Raw genomic sequence first — 25005 nt, forward strand, 5'->3', positions numbered from 1 at the left:
TTGGCTCCATTTAAGTCAAGTTTGATTCCTTAAAGAAAAGCACACCATTCCAGTCAAAGCCTTGGTAAAATAACCAGTTTTTCCAACTGTGTCCTGTTACAAATGAAAACACATTCTTATTGCACTTATGCAAATAACTGTATTGTCATAAGTTAAGAATACTCACAAACAGTTTCCAGATTCTGTAGAAATCAGGTAGAGAGAAACAAATATGCTCCAAATTTTGTTCTGAGGACTATTCTTTACTTAATTGTTAAAAGCTGTAAATAGCTTAAGAGAAAAGTTTTCTTGACCCTGAAAAACAAAAAAAGATCAGCACCGTTTTAAGTTAAAAATGTTACTTTACACTTCTATTAGTTTAGTCCATGCAGTTAATTCATGTTCTGCTTGATATTCATGAACATTTCAGCTATTCATGAGTCCTGAATTTTTTTCCTCTATTCTGATGTCACAGTCTCCAAAGTTATCAGAAACCTGCATTCAAGAGCATCTGTTAGAGTTTTATAGCTGATTATAAAAACCACTGAAGAGGACCAAAACAAGACAATTGCTTGTGGATGACAAAAAGTTTTAGGGCAGGAATAGTTACAGACACAATTGATGAGGAAATTTGTTACCTCTGTGGCATATGCTAATGAAACATAACAATTATAATTATTATTGATAATGTACGCTGTCATATTAGAATTATAGGAGTTTTATCTAATTTTGGGACACATACCTATAACATATTTATACAAATACAGCCCAAAGAAAACCAAACACCATTTCATATTTGACAATGCTTCCTGTATAATTTTTATACCAACAATAAGCCAAATACATCATTTTTGGACTTTAGGGAATCTATTAATAATATCTTAAAAGATTAAGTCAGAAAAAGACAAAATTTATATTTGATTTTGGAAATTTATCAATTATCAAAGGTTTATAACACTTGATATCACAAAATAGGATTACAGGTCATTGTAAAATAAGTCATTCATTTAGCCAAAGTGATAACTCAAGGATTAAAAAAAAAAAAGGCAAAAGCATTCATTTTTTGACAGAGGAGGCTTAATTTTCTAAACAATAAGCCCTAACAAAACAGCATGAAGCCAATTAAATTTGTTTTTCAAAACTTTATAAATAATCTACAAAATTTTAATATTGATCATGATATAATTTCCATAAACCTTTTATAACCTTTATTAAGGAGTTGGTTAATGCTTTAAGAAAACCTTGTTAATCTGACACAGGGGCCCATATGCTGGTCTTGCATCAGTGTGATTTTGATATTAATGGTTAATTTATAGTGAAACTAAGCTTATTTTATCTCTCAAAATTGGCCCTTACAATTTCATATGCCCACCTCTCCTGTGACAGTCCCTGGGCCTTGAGGAGTTGAATGACTTTAATTTCTGGCCCTGTGTCTCAGGAATGCAGGTTATTTTAACTAGCATTTTCTACAGGGCCTGAAGATGAGGATTTAATTGCTGTCCGTTTTTAAGATTTAGCAGGACTTGGTTTCCTTTTTAGACCCAGGATTCAAAGCCCTGTAACTTAATGTTACAAGTACTTTAAAAGCACATACAGAAAGATAAATGGATGTAATAACCTTAATTAAAAAAATTAATCTCGGTTTTTTTCCTAAGCAAACCAAAACTTAATAATAATGGCATAAGAATTTTTTCGATAAAATGTAAAATCTGTTAGGCCAGTTACCAAAAGGCAGAAGAAAAAGAAAGAAAACATTTCCTTTAGACTTTTAAGAAAATATTGTTAGCATCAGACCACAATAAACAGAACTTGGGGGAAAAAAACTTAAATAAGCTGAAAATGAGTTGAAAGAGAGTGTTATTATTTCATTCCTTTTAAAAGGGGAGAGAAAACTGAAAACGACAAGATGCAGTAAAAGTTCAACTTTGGGTTTACAAAGAAATTAAAATCTCTTATAATTTATTAAGAGTAAATCAGTCCCTTAAGAAAATTTTATTGTTCTAATTAATTCTTTAGTGTATAAGTGTGTTTTTTACATCAGACCCAATCTCTAGAGAGACAATTATAATTTCCCTTTAATTATAGGCAACTTGATTGTATAAAAATTATTTTTTAAAAATAAATCCTTTTATTGTGACTTAGACCATTTATGATATGCTTGGACTTTCTGGTTTGTCCTTAACATCCCTCTTTCTAAACAACCAGTCATTTTATTATATGTCTAAATTTGCCATACAAGATTCTTTCTTATACAAAATTATCTCTCTTTAAGCTTTCTTACCAAAAATACTTCTTTATTTCTGTAACTTTCTTTACATATCTTTTATTTTCTGGTTCCTTTTACCTTATTTTATACATAATCTTTAAATAAGCTTTGAATTAGACAAAAATTGTTCACCATTTTAAAAAGGATATACTCATAATTTATTTTAATCATTTACCTAGATTATTTATGAAAATTGTAATAGTCATCATTTAAAGTTATGGAACCATTATTGCAAAATTATAACTGAGACAATGAAAAAATAATCTGACCTAACTGACTCCGTTGTGCTTTTAACCTCCAAACTCTCCTTCATTCCTGGATGTAGGCCTAACTAACTTTGGGAGAACAGAGTTTAGCTTTGAAACAAAGATGATAACAGTCCTTTCCCAAAACAACCTCCTTAATACCTGTGGACTAGACTGCCTGAAGCCACAGGATTAGAAGTTATGGTAATTTTACTAAATTCACGATGCAGTTATTTTCATTAAAGCAATGTTAATGTCTTATTTATTATAAATTACACAAGCAAAGATCATTCTGTTTTGGGCTGGGTTTCGTTTTGAAACCCCTGTGCCAAATTATGGCATCTTATACTATTTGGCATGGATAAGTATGAAATTGCTTGATTAATAAATGCAAACAAAGAGGTATGCTGGCAATTCTTAAGCCATTTCTAATATTAATTTACCAATAATTTTAAAGCTAGTTTATTTATTAAAGACTTTATTTGGGTTATGTAACTTGAAAAAGAATTTGACTAGGCTTCACTTTTTTCTTGATAAAGTATTTGTTTTAAATGCTTTTATTTTCTTAAGCTGATTAATTAAGAGTTCTTTATATAGTTTCAGTAGTGAAACATTGTGGACACAACACATAAATACATAGATGTATTAGACATGCCAATAGAGGTACATCTTATAGATTCATAAAAAACTTTTTTTTCCTGTCTTTCTCAGATTCTTCATAACCTGTTTCACAACCCTAGGCAGTAGTCAGATAAATAACCTTAAATTTGCATATCAAAGGAAACAACTCAGGTGAAAATCAAATAGCAAAATTTATATCATAAGGCATGCAGAAAAAAACCATGGTGTACTAGAGAGAGATTAAAGATGGATGCCAAATGAAACATAAAATTATAAAAATCTATCATAGGATTATATAAGGAGACCAATTTTATTTAGCTAGGGACTACCTAACTTTTAACTGGATTTCTGAGCTCTGGGCAGAGCCCACACTGAATCCTCGGTTTCCAAAAAGGGAGAATTATGAGGCTAGGCCACACGATGTTTTTACAGTGCACTTAAAAAAAAATTTTTTTTAACAAAGACATTTCTAAGTGTCCAGACTACACTCTTCTTTAAAAATCCAAGAATAACCTCTGTTGCAATAACTATTTTATTCAATAAATCAGGTAATGCAATACAAAAGCAAGCAAGTTTATCTTTAAGATCTAAGATAAACTTGTCTGTTTACACTCTTGGGGTTCCATAAGGAAAAACCGATTTCTCTCCCAAAGGGAGTCTCGTGCCTTCTCCATTTTCTTTAAGGAACTCCAGCTATTATAAACTATTTTAGGTCCCTTATGCAGCAGAGGGTGCAAGAGAAGGGAGAGACAGCAGAAGTAAGTGAAGAAAAGAGAATTCAGTCAACTGAGAAGAAAAAAAACTTTTGCTCAAAAAAAAAAAGGACTAGGTCTTAGGAGAGAAAAATAAAAACAAAAATATGAAGGCTTTTTAAATACAAACATACACACACACACATACAAACACATCTTGGATGTTAGCTTTTAATTAAGCTGACTTTAACCATTGAGATCCTTTAAAAAAATCTTTTAAAATCTCATTACCATATTTCAGCTAGGACAAATTGCTGCTATCGGAAGTACAGCCATTGCTCTTTCAGTCTGGTCTGGCTAGCAAAAGGTGTCCTTGTTGTGTAAATACTATGTTAAATAAATAGTCAAAATAAAAAATCTTTCCTCTTTTTTTTTCTTTTGCTGGCCATTTTTCTCCCCTCACCACATCACTTGTGCGTGCCTGCGTGTGTGTGTTTGTGTGTGTGTGTGTGTGTGTATTTAGCCACTTCAGAGGCCTCATTCCCCATAAGTTGGAACTTTCCTTCGAATTTGATCAAGTTGGATGGAGTTGGTCAAATCCGATGGGAAAAAGACTGAAACAACAACAAAAACAGAAACAAGCAACAACAAAAAAACAGTTAAGCAAAACAAATGATTGCACAACTTATACACTTACTGATCGTTCTGATAAGAGAAATTAAGACCAGCTAGTTGTTTACCAAGACAAACCCCAGTTGAGTTACTTACCTAGGGATCCGTCCCAGGCTAAAGACTGCTCTCTACCATCCTAGAAGCAGGAAAGAAAAGCCCCTCATCTTCCCTGTTGGAAGGTAACTCAAACTCCATAAAGGAGTTTCCTGCCTTCCATCATCATGGAAGTAGGAAAAACTTGCCTTCTGTGTGTTGGAATCCAACAAAAGGAGTTGTACAGCAAAATAAACTTTAGATCTCAACCAAATTTTGGGAGATCGTGGATTCTCTGGAGGGGTTGCTTCCAAGCCTCAGCAAATTGTCCTATTGGTTTGAGCCATAAAGATAGCGCAAGCTAGTACCAAGCACTGATAGATTTGTCAAAGGTCAGGGGCACTTCCACTCAGAATTGCTCCGTGGTTACTAAAATGTGAACCCCAAATATTAGAGACAGGTCTCAGTTAATTTAGAAAGTTTATTTTGCCAAGGTTGTGGACATATGCCCATGACATAACCTCAGGAAGTCCTGACGACATGTGCTTAAGGTGGTTAGAGCACAGTTTGATTTTATACACTTTAGAAAGACATGAGACATCAATCAACATATATCAGATAAACATTGCTTAGGTCTGGAAAGGTGGGGCAACATGAAGCGGGGAGGGGGCTTCCAGGTCATAGGTAGATAAGAGACAAATGGTTGCATTCTTTTGAGTTTCTGATTAGCCATTCCAAATGAGGCTGTCAGATATGCATTTATCTTTGTGAGCAGAGGGGTGACTTTGAATAGAACGGGAGGCAGGTTTGCCGTAAGCAGTTCCCAGATTCACTTTTCCCTTTAGCTTAGTGATTTGGGGTACCCAAGATATTTTCCTTTCCCAGAAGCCTTTAGAATGAAGACCTAAACATACAGGGAAAATTGTCAATTTTTATGCTTAGCTTCAACAAAGTATGAATAGCTGCTTGGAAATGATTGGACAAAAAGTTATGAATCCAATGGTGATAGAATGGGGAAACACAGCAAGGTCTGTCTAGATTCTTCTTGATATTTCTGATCAGGTGTTCCCTCCTTCTGGGTATGGATAAGTACCCTCTCTGGAATGGGAGTCTTATGACCTACAGTCAAACAAAATAGGTCAGATAATTTATGGCTAGTTTTTATATCGAAAGGTGGAGGGAAAGTTAGAGTAACTTCTTTAGTTTTTATGTCTGGCTTTGGGGAGAAGGGGTTCTGGTTTCTATGACCCACCTTGGGGAAGAGGGATTGTAGTTTCTATGGCTGGCCTTGAAAGAGAATGGGACTGAGTGACAGGAGGGCAGGAGAATATCAGAGCTAAACTTTTACTTCTGAGCCTGCTCCTGAGTCCTTCATTTTGGTGTATTGTTTTCTGAGTCCCAACACAGACCACAGATTATTAAGCCATAATTAGGATGCATGGAGTAGATATACACATAAAAACATACTTATCTCTATGAAACATAGTTCTTAGTGAAAAAAAGAAAAATATGATACATAAAATGCCATTTTTGTACATTAAAAACATACATACCATCAAAGCAAAAGCTGCAACAGTTATATAGGCCAAGAAAGACTATTCACAACATTACAATAGGGAAGAGAGGCTGAAACTGTCTGACTCACCTCCACTGAAACAAATGCAGACAAGTTTTAATCACTAGTGTTAGATAGTATAAAAGTACTGGAGGACATTGCAGGGAGATTGATCAGTGGGGCAGTTAAAGAACATTGAGCTGTTCCTGAGTTTGCAAATGTTTTTCTCTGTGATTAGGCCACGTGGGCTTGCTAACTGCCCCCCATTAAAGTCAGGCTCCCACTCTTCCACAGAGATTGAGAGATAAGGCACTGTCTTCCTTGATTACATTTCAAAGAGATGGATCCTGGGTTGTAAAACTGGCAAGAGGGTAAGATTAACATCTTACAGGAGGTAGAGAAAAAAATGTACAATTATAAGTTTTCTGAAGTAAATGATCTAAATAAAAGGAGGTCAAGGATGTAGAGTTAGGAAGAAGCCTGTCTAAAGTTCAGTCATGATGAAGGGAATTTTAAAGCTGTCTTAGAGTGTTAGATGTCAACATCTAACAACAAAACACATTAGATACAAATACAAATAATTATTGCCTGTCTGGAGAGGCAAGGAAAAATGGTGGTGTTACCGATGGAGGGTCTTGACTAAGAGTCTTCCAGGTTCTTGGGGTTTTGAACAAAGAATTGGACATTGGACAAAATGCACAAACAAAGCAATGAAAGAATGAAACAATGAAAACACACTCCACAGACTGGGAGCCACCTTGAGCAAGCAGCTGAAGAGCGATGTTTACAGAATTTTCTGGGATTTAAATATCCTCTAGAGGTTTCCCATTGGTTATTTGGTTTACGCCCTACCTAATGAAGTAGTGGCCCACAACCAGTCTGATTGATCACAGGAGGGGACCAATCGCAGGCTGAAGTTATAAAGTTACACCCCTATGCAAATGAAGACTGAGCCTGTGACCAGTCTGATTGGTTGTGGGAGGGGACCAATCAGAGACAATTTCCAGTTTTCCTCTGCCAGAAGTGGAAAGAGGGGTGGGTTGCAAAGGGAGTAATCCTCTGATGGTTTTGTTACTTGGGCATGGAGAGGTGGGGTTTTTCTTTTGATTCAGTTCTAGGAAGTCTGTGTGAATCAGCCTTAGGCTCCCTGCCTCCAGACCTTATTCTCCTGCCTCAGTGGGGAATAGAGATAACAAGGAAATAAGATAGATTGGCCTGAGATGCATGATTAACTAAACTCTTTCCTCCTGAGGTGGAAAGAAAAAAAAAAAAAAAAGAGGAAAAGAAAAAAAGAAAGAAACCAAGAGTTATCCATGATAAATTCATTTTCCAGTTCCTTAATCATTAGTGTTGTGGTTGAGCAGCAACTATCTGGGCTGGTGGCACAGGGATCAAAGAATTTACCAAGACAGTTGTAGGTAAAGAAAGGCAGATTTATTCAAGAAAGCATTAAAATATGTTGCAAGGGAGCAACGGGCAGAATCAGCGAAAGAGGAGTTGACTTCGAGGAAACAAAGGCTTGCTGGAGATTTTATATGATGATTCTTAGGCTGCAGAGTGCCACGTGCAGTAGTGATAATGCCAAGGTTGTAGGGAGCTAACTTGTACTGTTGCGGGAATCAGGAGGACCAGAGACACCTCAGGATAAATACAGGGAGATCTTTATTGAGTGCACTCAGACCCAGCAGACTTAACATCCAAAAACTGGGCCCAGAACCAAGACAGCACTTGACTTTCATAGCCACTTCAAAAAGGGGGTGGGCTAGCTTGAAGCAGGCTTACAGTGGCACGAAAGCAAGGATACAGAGGCAGAACAAAGGCAGTTAATCAAATTGTGACAGGCTCATAACTCAGGATTACACATGACCGTTGCTATGCAGCCCAGATGTCCATTATTTAGGTTTACTCTAGTGCCTAGCACGGGCTTATCCCATAACCTTCACTATGGTGCCCAGGTGGTTGTATCTCAGGCCTGCTCAGATGGTTTATGACCTTCACTCCACTGCTTAAACAGAATACTTGAAGTCACTAGTTGCAGAGAACGGGAATCTATAAACTCATACCGTAAGAGAAAGGAAAATTTGTTTTTCTCCTCCCTATGTTGAGGGAGTGCTAGGATAGACTTCAGGCCACATTAGATAGTATTATCAAGACTTTCCCTGGGTCTGGGCTGTGCCTGTTGCTGCTTCTGGGACAAGTCAGCCTAACACAGGAAAACTTATTTCTTTTTTTTAAATTTTCTTTTTCTTTCTTTCTTTAATTTCCCACCTCAGCACATGTCTGGTGATAGGCACAGGAAGATGGTGAGTTATTTCTGCAGTAGGGCTATGTGTCCTGGACCATGAAGAAAGACAGACTTAGAGCTTATCTGCGTTCTCGTTTTGCTTCCCCTTGTTTCGCCAGCCTAAGTTCCTTTCCCTAATTAGGACGCCACAATTAGCGGCAACCCGCTTTACAAGTGAAATATCCCTGCGTTATTGAAGCGAACTGGAGTCCCCCACCCAGCACAGCAAAGCCAAGCACTGACGTGGGGCTAGCAGCGAGAGAAAATGAGGAAATTTTTGAAGGGCACCAAGCAAGGACATTCAGGCAGCTCATGCTTCAGGCCTGCACTCCCTGATGGCTTACAGGTAAGCAGTTTTAAAGGTGGGGAGGCAGAGGTTACAGGCAAAGTCACAAGGTAATACCTGGAGGCTATACATTGGTTTGACCGAAAGATGCAGGACATCTTGAAGCAGAAGGGGGATATAGGTGGACTCAAAAATTTTCTGCTTAGTGATTGGTTAAGGAGGCAAAGCTTTGTCTAAAAATTTGGGGAAAAAAATGTTTGCTCTGGCTCGTGGCTGCGACTTCCTCCAGGCCCCTCAGGAAGAAATTTAGAACAAAGAACAGCAGTCTGTCCTCAGTTCTCCTTATCTGAGGTCTGTGTGCCAGCAGATGATTTGGTGGGAATCTGGGTTTCTGAAAAACAAGTCAGGGACATACGTCAAAATGTTATTTTTAGTTTCTTTAGGGAACAAAACATCTCCTGCCTATAACTTCTTTGGCTATTGTTTTAAGTTATTATTACCTTCTTGCTTATCTAGTTGCTCATTTACTTCTCAAGGCTAGCTAGGTGCCTGGAATTTCCCTTGAAGGAACTGAAGATTTCCTTTTATTTCCATGTTTGGGGTGGCCTGCAGCCCTCTAAGAGGGGTACCTGGTCTGTCTCTCCTGGAGCTGCTGCTCTTTACTGACTCAAACGTTCTTACCAATGTTCATACCTTTTGACATTTCTCATAACTATTGAACATTTACTTTCTCAATACATCTTGGTTTCAGTTCTTTATAGTTGAGGATTTTGGCTGGGCCCCTGCCAAATTTCCTTGCCTAATTTCTGTTCTATTCACTTGCCTCACTCACTCCCTCATTTCAAAGGGCAATCAGATACCTAGCTGTTCTCTTATTGATCAATCCTGTCTAGGAATATGGATTTGAACCAGCAAAATCTAATGTGTCACTACAAAAAAAAAATGTAATATGTAAACAAATAGCATTGAATCTTGTGGAAGCCTATTGGAAATGCAAAATATTGGGCCCCACTCAAGAGCTAGTGAATTATAATCTGCATTAATTTTCTTTTTCTTTTCTTTTCTTTTTTTTTTTTTTTTTTTTTTTTGAGACCGGATCTCACTTTGTTGCCCAGGCTGGAGAGCAGTGGCACAATCACAGGTCACTGCAGTCTTCGACCTCCTGGGCTCAAGAAATCCTCTCACCTCAGCCTCCCAAGTAGCTGCAACTACAGGCATAAGCCACCACACCTGACTAATTTTTAAAAAAATTTTTTGTAGAGACACAATCCTACTTTGTTGCCCAGGGTGGAGAATCTGCATTTTAAATCAACTCTCTAGGTAACTTATTTGCCTATTAAAGTTCAAGAAGCATTGTCCTAGGATTAGATGAGGCCCTGATGTCATAGACAACAACAGTCACCTCATTGTATAATTGAGGCAACTGAGAAAAAGAAATTTTTCAACTTCCATGAAGCTATTGTTTTAATTTGTGGGTAGACCGTGATTGGAACCCAGAACACCTGATTCCCATTCAAAGGCTTGCTCTAAGCCACAGCGCAGCTTGTCATTTCCAGGCTTCCCAGGATTAAGCTCTGGTCAGATTTTTACTTCTCTAGTCTGCATCAGTTTGGCATCAGCCTCAGCTGTTTCTGTCAGCTGCTCTTATTTCTGTCAATCTCTGTGATGGTCCATATGTAGGAACAGCTGTATGCTCCTCCTGCCAGAGCTCTCTCTGGCACTGTGCAGTTGCAGTATGTTCTCATGCATGAAGAATAGTATGAACAGTTATACTGTCTGTCAATACATCACGTGACTCAGGCGCCAGTGGCAAATTTGTGTCGCCTGTGCCTCAATAATATTCACAGACATGAGAATACTTTTATAAGTTTAGAGAATTGTGTCATGCATAACCTCCTGTCACATCTGATATAGGAGAATTTTTGTTTTTCAATTTACTAAAAGTCATTCTTCATTAAATGAAATTTTAGTCTCTTTTGAGTCTGTGAAACCGACTGTCTATAATCAGGACCCTTCTAGGTTGGAAGTTGGAAAGAAATTGCTATGTGAGTTATTGAATTTTGCAAATGTCAACCATATTATACTCTATCTCTAAAGTATTCAACACTAAATTCTTATTATCCAGGGACAGTTTGTAAATAATAGAAAGTATAATTGCTCAAGTTTGCTGAATACACTTCTCTCAAAAGTTTAAGGTTCATCTCTAAGGTGGAAATCAACAGAAAGACAGATGGCTGAGACCAGTGATACTAAATTCTCAATATTGTGACCAGCTGTCTACAGCAGCTGTAGCCTCTCCCACAAATCCCTTGAGGACAAGAGCAAGAAAAGGCGTGCTGTTTGTTACTGGCCTTGGAGGACAACCTCAATGTGTGCCCTTGATGGGCTGAGTTGAATGATGCGAAACATACCAAGACTTTGCTTGCATGTTAGAGAAGGTAGATCCATGACTGAAAGTAGCTGAGGTTCACCCTGTATTGACTTCCCCAGTGGCATAAAGAAGCGTGGAAGGAATCCAAGGAGAGCAACTCAGGGACAATAGGAGTATTTGTTCCTAAAACCCAGAGCCACAGGCCTACAAGGACTTCATGCCTCTCTTGGCTATATCATTAATGTCTTAATGTGGAAATCGTAACAGAGGAAGGGCATCTGTCTTTAGTAGTAGGAGAGCCCAGACCTGTCTTACTGCATAAGCCATATATGTGCAAAAAAGAGAATCCAAAGATTCTTAAACGGTTTTAACTGGTTCCTGGTTCACTTATATCCAAAGCACCAAAGCACCTGAACCCTACTATATTTTGATTTGAAATGTGTCATAGACTATAATATGAGTGGTGACCCTCACCGCACCTTTCTCCATAGTTGTGCAACACAGTGAACTTGCTAATTGCTTCTCCTCTGATTGGAAAAGGAGGTGAGTTGGATGGGTGGTGTGGGGGTGTGTGTGTGTGTGTGTGTGTGTTTTGCACTCCCTCTTGGAGAATGTTACTAATGAAACTTAATTTTAAATTTAACCCTGAGAGGAACTAGAATTTCTTTATGGTATTTAACTATGAAAACAAATAAGTAACTAGATGTTTAAAAGGCACAGCATGAAATTTCTAGCAGTAAGACAGGAATTTCTAGCTGTAAAGTGGAAATCCTGGTAAGTTCCAGGATTAAGAGAATGGATTTTCAGTTTGCCCTTGAAATGGAAGCATCATTGTATTATCAAATCTTTTTTCTCTGTTTTTTTTTTACTTGTGTTTGATATTGAAAAACCAGGAGTTAAATACCTAGAGAATTTTTCTAATATATGTTTACCACTTTCAAACTTGTAAGGCATTCTTGAATACTCGATTTCCATGTATTTTAATGTAATCTTACTCTTCTTTGTCTCTGTATTACGTGGGGCAGTACCAAGTATGTGCAACACTGTCTCAGATGTTTTTTTATTTTACTCAAAGAACAGTTGCATGAGCTGGAAGGTATGTGAGAGTTCTTAAGAGCAGCAAATTCATCATAGATATTCAAGTATACTCTACTGAATTATCTAATGCTACCTGACTTCTGTCTCACTTATGTGTATTAGGGGTCCCAGATAGAGGCTAAAAATATGTGACACACTGGTGGACAAAGGAATCCAAACTTATTTTATGTGAGAATTTTGGCTGGAAAAGTTGAGCACCTGTGAGAAGCACCAGGGTGGGGAGGATCATCTGGTATCTGTTTCAGATATTGATTATCTAACCAAGGCAGGGATTTATTTCTAAAATTATAAATAAAAGAAGTGTGTGAAGAGAATGAAGGGCCCACTGAAAAATAGTGCCTAAGCCACCTTATATCTGTGCCTCAGTAAATAAGTAGGCATAATGGGGATTCTCCTAATTTCTTCTTTGAATACAGCTTAGTGTCTCTGCCTATAGCAGGAATAACAGCAGATATAGTGGCATACCTACCATCTCAGTGGTTTGGTGTTTTGAGATAATTGAAAGACAGCTCCTTTGTCACTGACATCAGTTTCTTAAAGGGGGAATAGACTGCAGTAATAGTGAGGAAGCTCTGCCCTCAGGTGGCTTCAAAGAGTGTAAATCAATGAAGGGTAGCCAGAGCCAGATAATATTGAGAGTTCATAAGTACATAAGAAACATCTCTTGGGGATTCCAAGAAACACTTGGTAGAAATTACTTGCTAGTAATTGCACAGGAGAGCAAGAGCTTATGGTATGCACCTAGGTGAGGTGAACAAGGGCCAGTGACATTTGAAATTTTATTTTGGCCTTTGCACAGATTGGTGTGGCCAAGAAGAAATTCGGTCACATCTCCTACCTGTTATCCTGTGCGCAAAGGAAAGAAGAATGAATGAAAACTATCTTTTATAGCCATTTAAAAAATAGATCATGTGCATTGTATTGAGCCAAATAACATTTCCTACAAAGCACTTCATCTAATAACTTAAAGATATGGGATCATCATGGCCAACTCTGTAAGAATAATGGATGTTAGCAAAAAATAAAATAATACAAGAAAGACATCTAAAGTTATAAAAGTGTGCAGGACAAATGAAATAGTTATGATGACAATAATTATGATGATATCTACTATTTGAGAATATTTATATAAGAAATGCTTTAAATTATTTTAAATATTAATAATTTTTGTAATTTAATTGTTAAATCACTTTACAGTCTAAATTCTTGGGCACATAGCTATTTAAATATTCTTTTCCTGTGAATTCCCATCATTTCCAGATTGGCTTCTTTTGATGATTTTCTTTCTGGTTATGTATCACAATATCCTGCTTCTTTACATACTTAGAAATTTTTGTTTGGATGCTGGATATTGTGATATTAAATTATATATTTTGTTGTATTCTTTTAAGTTGTGTTAGACTTGGTTCTCCTAGGCAATTACTTGTGGACTAGTTTGATCTTTTCAGTCTTGTTTTGAAAGCCTTTTAGGAAAAAGCTAGGTCTGTCTTTGCACTAGAGATAATTTATCCCCCTTACTCTACCTAATACCCTAATATTAAAAGGTCTTTTTACTCTGGCTGAAAGAAACACAAACTATTTCTATCCCTATGTGAACACCAGAAATTATTTGGCCTGTTGATTTCTCTTGGATCCTTTCAGATCTTCAGGTAATTTCTTTTCATGACTGCTTAGCTCTATATTCAGCCAAAGTCTTCAGGGGATCCTTCTGCCTATCTCCAGAGTTCTATTTCTATGCAACTCTTTCATTTCTGGTTGTCCTGCCTGTAACTTCAAGTTGCCCTGGCCTCCCCAAACTGATCTCTATTTTCTTACTCATAGAAACTTCCAGCCTCTGTTTGAATACTCCCCATAGACTGCAGGGGAGGAGACCGCACCCAGGTTGCAAACTGGAGCACTTTTAAGGCTCACCTTGTTTTGTTTTTCTTCTCTCAATAATTGCAATCTTGTATTGCTTGTTAGACAATGCGTGAAATGGTTTGCTTTATGTATTTTTGTCATTTTCTAGTTGCCTAAGTCAAAAGATAAAATCAAATATTGGTTACTCCACCATGGCCAATATCAGAAGTATTAATTCATTTATTTTTACAATTTATCATTCATAAAATTTTCTAGTATATTCTTTTCTGTCAAGCTAAAATGTGAATAACTTAGGAGTGGAGATCATGTCCTGTTTCTCTTTGTATCATCAGCATCTCCCATTGAATTTTACACAGGGCCCTAAAAATGATGAATAATATTCATTCAGCATTTCTATATCATACAATTGATATAAGTGCTTTTAGGTTAATCCTACTTTAGCCCCACACCGTTGAAATTCTCATTTTGTAGATAAGTAAGAAACTGAGATACAGAAAGTTTCGATAACTTGCCCAGGATCATAATTCAGGTGTGCTCAGCACATCTTCTATGAATAAATGCCTGACTGACTAATGAGTTCTGGGGAAAAATGACCATAATATATACAATGGTAATTAAACCATACAATTAAACTAAAACTTTTTTATTTATTTATTTTTTTTAGAGCCAGAAAGAGCCAGAGAGATTTAGGTGACCGAGAAAAGGACCAACAAATCTGGCCTTTAATACAGCTGTTGGGAACTCATTGTCTAGCAAGTCTTTATTTTATTGCCAAATGCCCATAAAAAGATACCAAGGGAGCTATTTCTAGTGCTTCAGCAAAATAGAACAACTTATAGCTGGATGACCCTCAAAAACCTCCAGTTCAATAGGTCCACCCCTAAGAAACCCCTCCTGTTTTCCTTTCTTTTTTTTTTCTTCTTCTGTTTTTTTTTTTTTTTTTTTTTTTTAGACAAAGTCTCACTCTGTCACCCAGGCTGGAGTGCAGTGGCTTGATCTTGGCTCACAGCAACCTCTGCCTCCCAGGTTCAAGCAATTCTCATGCCTCAGCCTGTCGAGCAGCTGAGACTACAGGCATGCACCACCACACACAGCTAATTTTTGTATTTTTAGTAGAGACGGGGTTTCACCATGTTGGCCAGACTAGTCTTGAACTCCTGACCTCAAGTGATCTGCCTGCGTCAGCCTCCCAAAGTGCTGGTATTACAGGTGTGAGCCACCGCGCCTGGCCCTGTGTTCCTTTTCTCATCAAATATCTTTCTTTTTCACTCTGTATAGCCAGAGGCTTGGTACCTTCCTGAGTCATACCTCTTTTTCTCTCACTTCTCACATCATCTTTACTTGATCTGGCCAATAGAGGTTAAAACCAAGTCTCTAGAAATATTCAAGAGTGCCTAATAAGAAAATATTTTTTAACTTTACATGCCTTACTAAAAGTAGTGATATTTTATTTTCTATTATTTTATTTAAAAATGGAGAGAGACATTGAGGACTGGATAAGTTGTAGCATGGTCAAAATCTGTGGAAAATAAGTGAACTTAGCAAAGACTAGAATTGGAGATCTCTGAATCCCTGTTAGGTTTCTTTCATGGTATTTAAAAACAAAAACAAAAACAAAACAAAACAACAAAAAAGCGAGGTCTCACTCTGCCACCCAGGCTGGAGTGTAGTGGTGCAATCACAGTTCATTGCAGCCTCAACTTCCAGGGCTCAATGAATCCTCCAATGTTAGCCTTCCAATATGTTGGGATTACAGGTGTGAGCCACTGCACCCAGCCTCCGTTTGTGGTATATGCAAGATACTTCATGGATTGAATTTTCTCCCAGACATGATCAGAGTTTTCCTTCAGCTTGGCATGATCATTGCTCATCCTGGGGCACCGTCTCAGTTTCTGGCACACCAATCACCACTATAGTCATGCAGAAAGAATGTGTTGAAGATAAGAAATGTGTGCCATTGGGGGAGGGCTGGGGGTTGGGGAGAGCATTAGGAAAAAGAACTAATGCATGCTGGGCTTAGTACATGGGTGATGGATTGATAGGTGCAGCAAACCACCATGGCACACGTTTAACTATGTAACAAACCTGCACATCCTGCACATGTACCCTGGAACTTAAAAAAAAAATAAAAAAATAAATGTATTTAATGTAGTGTATACCAGTGTCAAGTTTTCCTTCGTATCAAGGTCATGATTCTGTTCACTGTCTCTCTCAACACTTCCTGTACCTTCTCATTCCTCAAGCTGTAGATAAAAGGGTTCAGGAGAGGGGTCACCACTGTGATGAGGACAGCGGCCACCTTGTCATAATCCAGTGAGGAGTTCTGATTGGGTCTCACATACACAAAGATGTTGCTCCCGTAGGCGATGGAGACAACAGTAATGTGAGAAGCACAGGTAGAAAAAGCTTTCTGACAGCCCTGGGTGGAGGGGATACGCAGGATGGTAGAAATTATGTACACGTAGGACCCAGTAGTGAATGCCAGGGAGCTCAGGATGACAAGGGCAGAGAGGAGAAAGTTTATCTTCTCAATGAGGTGAGTATTTATACAGGCCACCTGAAGAAGAGGGGCAATGTCACAGAAGAAATGATTAATTTCTTTCCTACAGTAAGGTAGCCTTGTCACTACAATGGTTGGAAACAACACAGACAGGAAGGCTCCCACCCAGCATTCCAGAACCAGCAGAAGGCAGGCCCTGCTGTTCATGATGACCGTGTAGTGCAGTGGGTCGCAGATAGCCATGTAGCGGTCAAAGGACATCACTGCCAAGAGGATAAACTCCACCGTCCCCAGAAAGAAGTAGAAATATGTTTGGATCATGCAACCAGCAAAAGATATGGTTTTCTCTTCTCCTAGGAGGCAGGCTAACAACTTTGGGGTAATGACAGTGGTGTATAAGATATCCAGAGAGGACAAATTACTGAGGAAGAAGTACATTGGAGTTTGCAGGCGATGATCAATCCATATCAGGGAGATGATGGTGATGTTTCCTGTTGCTGTTAATGTGTAAGTTACCACAAGAACCACGAAGAGAGATATTCGAATCTCCAGGAGAGCTGGGAAGGCAATTAGGGTGAATTCAGTCACAGTGCTCCAGTTTCCCATGACAACTACTATATGGTGGGCAGGGTTTCCCTGAAGAAACAAGAAAAGGAAAATCAGCTTAGGTAATTTTGTAAATATCTGCTGAGAATGTATTGCGGAGAGTGGCTTATATTGGGAGATGTAGACCTGGTATGCAGTCCTCTATCTGCAAGTTAATTATTGTGCCACATTGGGAAAGTCAAGATACTATTTAGGTACATATATATATTTTTTTCCTGTAAAATGACGGAATAAGGCTGGATGAAAAAACTCAACTTCCTTCTAGTTATAAAATTCTATTCCTTTTCACTGATGAAATTTCTAATCTTTTCTATTCTTTTGGCTTCATTTTCTCAGCTAAAAATGTGCGAATGTACTGACGTATACTTAATCAGAATGCCCTTCTATTATTCTGGTTTACAGTTCCTGAGTGGCAAATCCTTTAGAAACGTAAAGTCTTTTCTATAACAAACTTTCTTTCACTTTGGTGGTTGTCATTTAATAAAGGTTGATTTAGTTTTTTCTACATTTGTAGATATCCAGAGTCTCTGAATTCTTAACGTCTTTCCCTAGCATGTATAGATCTGTGAAAACAGTCCAGAGATTATTAAAAGGAACAACAGCTGACGGTTCCTATTAATCATTTTAGATGACACCTCAAAAAGAAATAATGAGTGTCTCGCCCTTAGATTATGCTTTTGTGTCTAAAACCTACCTTCTACAAGTTCTGTGCAGTACCTAATATGTATCATATATCTGGCTGATCATTTGAGAGCACCGTATATAGTGTGATAACATCAGAGAGGCACAAATTATATACAGGAAGGCAACATAGAGGTAATTCACCTCACTTAATTTACTTTGTCAGCCGACATCGTGAAACTCTACTTCAAGATCATCTAGTTTGTTCTTTGTCCCACAATGTGAGAAATGATTATTTTGCAGAGACCTCCCCATTTTAGGTAAAAACCAGCCCATGCTTTAACTCTGACCTTGGTGCTTTGTTTATCTAGATATCACTTAGCACCTCCTTAATAAATCCTTAATAGATAAGTTAGCATCTCCTCCACTCTTTGCTACTGATCGTGGCCACCTCTTTTTCTTTTTCCAAACTCCCCCTGCACTTTCCTCCAAGATAAAAAAGTTTACCCTCTGATTTTCTTTTTCTTTTTATTATACAAGAAAGACATTTTTAGTGCAAAGAATTAAAAAATGCAAGTGCAGAAAAGAAAATTATAATCTGTAATCGAACTTCTTAGAGATACAGTGACCTTTTGGTGTATATAGTTTTAGGCTATTTTAAAGTTCAAAGTACATATTTGTGTATCTAAAATAAATCATACTAGGAGACTATTTTGTAATTAGCTTTTTTCCTTTTTCTTTCTTTCTTCCTTTTTCTTAAAACAATTTAGCATCTTTCCATGTCAACTCCTAGAAGTCTTCACAATCATTTTTGAGAATTGTATAGTGTTTGATTCTATCAGTGGGACTGTGATATATTTAGCCAGTTGCTTAATGCTGAAAATTTAGATGGTTTACATTTCTTGCTTGTATAAATAATGATCAAATAAATATTCTTCCACATAAATCTTTTGTGCACTTGTCTTATTAATTCCTGAGAATCTTTTCCAATAGGATGTTTGCCCTCACTATTTGTTACTCAGTACAAAAACCCAAGAAAGATTTATTCCTATAATATTAGATTTTACTTTACTAGAGCAGTTGATAATGTAAAATCACTTACAGATCTCTTTCATGGGTTCTTAGTCTGAGGAAATAGTTCTGTATCATAGCTGGGCTGGGGTAGCTGATGCCTCAATGGCATAGAAATACTGTGCTCTTTTTTTTTTAATAAATCTTATTTTATGCTCTGAACTTCAGTTTTCTCATCTTAGAATGCTGGGCTGCACATTTAAAAGGCCCATTAAAGTCTTAGAGTCCTACTATCAGTACTTTTTGACTCCCTGACCCACCTCAAAGATTGTAACTTCTTTTATTCTCCAGTAAATAAACTCCTAAATTGTTTGCTAAGTTACTGCATAAAAGTGGCTAATCATGAATACATATACTAATATAATAACATGGGAAATTACATATGAACTTTCTATACAAGGCATTTTGTTATCTGTTTTTTGTGTGTCTTGTATTATTATTTCCATGGGGTTGTTCAGCAGGCAAATTATATTTTACAATTTTTTCTGGTTTTCAATAAAAATAGATATTTATTGAGTTTTTAGTAGTTGCCAGACATGATCGAAAGCAGTTTACTCTTTTAATTTTCATTATAACCTATGAGATAAGCACTACCTTTATTCCTATTTTTTTATTTTACTTTAAGTGTATTTTACATTTTAAGACTCAAGTATTAATTAGATTAATGTGAGATAGTTTAAAGAATTGGGTTCCAATCCTGGTTTTTACCACTTGCAGCTCTTTTTTATTGAATTAAATTCGTCACCTCTGAGTCATAGCTTCTTTATCAGAGAAATAAAGATAATTCTAATGTTCAAAATGACCTGCCATGAGGTTTAAATTAAATCATATATGTGACAATACCTAATAGATTCTTGCTAAAAAAATTGATTCTTTTAAGAAAGGAGATGAACAACTAACACTAATTGTTTCTTATCTGAATTAATAACAATAAGTCATGAAAAGATTAATTTTTAACTGATGAATATTTCTAATGCATACTTAACCTGAATCATTCCAGATTGGCTTCTGACTCCATTCATTAAGAATATTGAAAGATTAGAGCGACTATACACAGAAAAGTAAATTTAACAAAAGTTATATCATATTAGTAAATAAACATACACAAAAAAGTATACTTACATTGCATCAATTATATAATGTAAACTTTTCCTGTTTTGTATGTGCAGACATAGGTAGAGGCTCAAACTTTATCATATATAAATGTATGAATTAATTCATAGCATTGTATTTTGTACTTTGAATTTATTATTATTTTTGCTAATTCTATTTCTAACTCATAGAAATATCTCTCAAAGATGAAATAACCCTTACTAGGCCACTGACCATCCAACCCCATAATGAATCCTTCTGATTAGCACTCTCACCGCATATGCATCCAGCCATTGCTTGGATGACTTCAGTGATTAGTAAATTACTATCTTGCTTTACCACTGGCTGGATGAAAAACTCTTATCTTGAGTGGAAAACTCTGTTATGTAACTTCCAAATGTTCATGTACTGATTTTATGGATCAAATACTAACCTTTTCACCATGACAGCCCTTCAAACACCTTTATGTTCTAGATATCCTCCTTGCCCTACATTCCAGTGAATTCAGCACAACACAAATTCTAGAGTCTGTTTTTGCAGATAAAGAAGGTAATACCTGTGGTAAGTAAGTGGCCTTAAAAACTTACAGAGTAGATAGATCTTCCTCAACTTCCATTTATGGAGGCTGAAGCAGGAGGATTGCTTGAGGCCAGGAGTTTGATATCAGCCTGGGCAGTATAGCAAGACCCCATCTCCACAAATATTTTGAAAAAACTAGCCAGGTATGGTGGTGAGCATCTGTGGTCCTAGTTACTCTGGAGATGGAGGTGGCAGGATTGCTTGAGCCCAGCAGTTCCAGGTTGCAGTGAGCTATGACCATGGCGTTGCACTCCAGCTTGGGCAACAGAGCGAGACCTTGTCTCTAAAATCAATCGATTAATCAATCAAAAACTATTAAGTCTTAATTCTCAGGTATTTTTCCCCATTCAGAGTGACTATATTTTGTCTTTTTGCTTAATTTTCAATTATTTCAATTATTCAGTAACTGAGGTTTTTGAATATAGAATTTCATACAAGCAACTCATCTAGATGTGGCTAAATGGATTTCTTCTTAAGCATACTTACCAAGTGATGGCTCAGTGAAGGGAACTCAGTAAAGTTTTTGGTGTTTCATTTTACCTTCATGACTATTAGACTATCCTTCCATTGAAGCTTTTACTCAATGATCTTGAATGTTATAAATGTTTCACCAGATTAAAGGTGACTTGAATTTTTTTTAACTACTTCTTTCCTTTTCTCAGTAGAGTAAAGCTTCCCTTCCTTTCTTCTGTCAGTTTTTGTTAAGTAAGTGGATGAATTATGTTTTTTTCATGGGTTTATTTGCCTTAGAGATTTAGATGAGAACAGCTCTTGGGGATATGGGTCAAAAGAAGTTAATTAATATTGTTATAAAAGAATGTTGGTTCTGAACTTCCTAATCACAAAGTTTTAGACTGTCTACAAATAGAGCAGTTAGGGATTCCTTGGGGATTTTCCCAGACATTTTGCTTCTTCCATTTAAAGAGAAAAGAATGCCTTAAAAATAATCTATAAGGAAGCTAAAAGCATGGAACACTTTTCATCCTTCTTAAGTTTACTGATATAATCGGAAATATTCTACAACAGTAAATGTTCTAGAGTTTCAGATACTATGTACTACCTCTCTCTGTCTACGTTAGCATAATTTTTTAAAAAGTTCCAGTTGAAAATAGGGTCATAGTAAATTCCACGATGTTTTTCCTCCCTGTCCTTTCCCCGTTGAAAAAGATGAGCCGTTGTGTAATAATCACATCATGCCATTATCAAAACAACTCATGTACCCCATAAATATATACACCTACTATGTACCCACAAAAATTAAAAATAGAAAAATTGTAAAAAGATGGGCTCTTGTACAGAAGTCAGCCTTGTACAACTCTGTTCTTCCATGCTCTTGACCTATCTCTTATGGCTACAAACTTTCCATAAGTTTCCACTGTATTCTCTGATTTTTTTTTTAATAAAAATTCTTTCAAACATTTTTTACTTAACTAAAAAACTCTCTTTTTTTTTTTTTTTTTAAACCTTAACAGTAACCTGACTTTCACTTGAGGACACTGGTTCCACTGAGTTGAACGCACATCCTTCTTTCCATGTACAAGAGCGATAGAGTTACATAGCTGCAGGGACATTATAACAATATAACAATATTATGTAGTTTTATATTTATATTCTATCAATTATATATTATGTGATATGCTATATGACATACATTATATAAGTGTACAATGTGTTTATACTTTTATATATATATTTGTTATATAAGTATATAGTATATACTATATTATTAATTTTATAATAATATAATAATTTGTTGTTTTTGTTATTTTGCTCCCAATTTCTGCTTTCAATAAGAAATTATTTCTCTGGTTTCTGATAAAACTCCTCTGAGGCTCATAGCATACAATCTTTTTTATTTTTCTAGTATACCATCTTATAAATTTTCTTTGGTTCCGCCATTTATTGCCTAAGTTTCAAGAAATAAGCAAATAACTGCTATAGAGCCTTCAAGTAAGACCATTCTAGAAGTCATTTTTTAATTGACTCTTTCAGTGGTTCATGTGAACAGCTTTTGTCAGCTGTTTTGATTTGCTTTTGTTGATATTCAACCTAAAACTTGAATATCTTTTTTTAAAAATAATCTCAACTTTTATTTTAGATCTCAGGGTACATATACAGGTTTGTTACATGGGTATGTTGCGCGATGCTGAGGTTTGGGGTATGGATGATTCCATCACTTGGGTAATGGGCATAGTACCCAATAGGTAGTTTTCCAGCCCACACACCCCTCCCTCCTTTCCCCCCTAGTAGTTCTCAGTGTCTATTATTCCTATCTTTATGTCCACATGTACCCAATGTTTAGCTCCCACTTACAAGTGAACACATGTGGTATTTGGTTTTCTGTTCCCATGCTAATTCACTTAGGATAATGACCTCTGGCTACATCCATGTTGCTGCAAAGGATATGATTTCATTCTTTCTCATGGCCATGTAGTATTCCATGGTGTATATGTACCACATTTTCTTTATTCCACAATTGACGGGCACCTAGATTGATTCTATGTCGTTTGCTATTGTGAATAGTGCTGCAATGAACATATGTGTGCATGTGTCTTTCTGATAGAACAATTTTATATTCCTCTAGGTATATATTCAGTAATGAGATTGCTGGGTCATATGGTAGTTTTAAGTTCTTTGAGAGTCATATGGTAGTTTTTTTTTAAAATATATATATTTTTTATTATACTTCAAGTTCTAGGGTACATGTGCACAACATGCAGGTTTGTTACATATGTATAATGTGCCATGTTGGTGTGTTGCACCCGTTAACTCGTCATTTACATTAGGTATATCTCCTAATGCTATCCCTCCCCCCTTCCCCTACCCCCAACAGGCCCCAGTGTGTGATGTTCCCCTTCCTGTGTCCAAGGGTTCTCATTGTTCAATTCCCACCTATGAGTGAGAACATGCGGTGTTTGGTTTTTTGTCCTTGCGATAATTTGCTGAGAATGATGATTTCCAGCTTCTTCCATGTCCCTACAAAGGACATGAACTCATCATTTTTTATGGCTGCATAGTATAAGCTGGGGCTTTTTTAAGGTGTTACTTTACTTTTTTTTTATTTTTTAATTATACTTTAAGTTTTAGGGTACATGTGCACAATGTGCAGGTTAGTTACATATGTATACATGTGCCATGCTGGTGCGCTGCACCCACTAACTCGTCATCTAGCATTAGGTATGTCTCCCAGTGCTATCCCTCCCCCCTCCCCCCACCCCACAACAGTCCCCAGAGTGTGATATTCCGCTTCCTGTGTCCATGTGATCTCATTGCTCAATTCCCACCTATGAGTGAGAATATGCGGTGTTTGGTTTTTTGTTCTTGCGATAGTTTATGGTAGTTTTAAGTTCTTTTAGAAATCTCCAAACTGCTTTCCACAATGGCTGAACTAATTTACATCTCACCATCAGTATATAAGCATTTCCTTTTCTCTGCAGCCTTGGTGGCATCTGTTATTTTTTATTATTTTAACTTTTATTTTAGGTTCATGGGTACATGTGTAGGCTTGTTGTATAGGTAAATTGTATGTCATGGGGATTTGGTGTACAGATAATTTTGTCACCCAGGTATTATAAATAGTACACAATAAGTAGTGTTTCCATCCTCACCCCCCTCCCACCCTCCAATCTCAAGTAGGCCTCTGTGTCTGTTGCTCCCTTCTTTGTGGCCATATATACTCAAAGTTTAGCTCCCACTCGTAAGTGAGAACAGGCAATATTTGGTTTTCTGTTCCTGTATTAACTCACTTAGGATAATGGCCTCCAGCTGCATTCACGTTGCTGAAAACGACATGGTCTCATCCTTTTTTAAAGTTGCATAGTATTCTATTATGTATATGTACCACATGTTTTAATCCAGTCTACAGTTGATGGGTATTTAGGTTGATTCCATGTCTTTGCTATTGTGAATAGTGCTGCGGTGAACATACTTGTTCATGTGTCTTTATGGTAGAATGATCTACATTCCTTTGGGTATATACCCCGTAATGGGATTGCTGGATTAAATGGCAATTCTGTTTTAAGTTCTTTGGGAAATCTCCAAACTGCTTTCCACAATGGTTGAACTAATGTATACTCCCACCAGAGGTGTATAATCATTCCCTTTTCTCAACAACCTCTCCAGCCTCTGTTATTTCTTGCCTTTTTAGTAATAGCCATTCTGACTGATATGAGATGGTATCTTCTTATGGTTTTGATTTGCATTTCTCTAATGGTTAGTAATGTTGAGCATTTTTTCATGTTTGTTGGTCACTTGTGTGTTTTCTTTTGAAAAGTGCCGGTTCATGTCTTTTAATTATTTTTTTAATGGGTTGTTTGTCTTTTGCTTGTAAATTTGTTTAGGTTCCTTATTGATTGTCCATATTAGATCTTTGTTGGATGCATAGTTTGCAAATATTTTCTCCCATTCTGTAGGATGTCTGTTTACTCTGTTGATAGTTTCTTTTGCTGTGCAGAAGCTCTTTAGTTTAATTAGGTCCCACTTGTCAATTTTTGTTTTGTTGCTATTTCTTTTGAGGACTTAATCACAAATTCTTTGTCAAGGCTGTTGTCAAGAAGGGCATTTCATAGGTTTTC

The 25005-nt window shown here is 36.8% G+C and overlaps 1 protein-coding gene across 1 annotated transcript; it reads right to left on the reverse strand.

Moving 5' to 3' along the window:
* Positions 1 to 16126: 16126 nt before the first annotated feature.
* Positions 16127 to 17068, reverse strand: OR6M1 (olfactory receptor family 6 subfamily M member 1). Its single transcript, XM_001136781.5, has one exon. The coding sequence runs from the start codon at positions 17066 to 17068 to the stop codon at positions 16127 to 16129; it is 942 nt and encodes a 313-aa protein (XP_001136781.3).
* Positions 17069 to 25005: the final 7937 nt, after the last annotated feature.

Source organism: Pan troglodytes, chromosome 9, assembly GCF_028858775.2.
Source record: "Pan troglodytes isolate AG18354 chromosome 9, NHGRI_mPanTro3-v2.0_pri, whole genome shotgun sequence".
NCBI lineage: Eukaryota > Metazoa > Chordata > Mammalia > Primates > Hominidae > Pan > Pan troglodytes.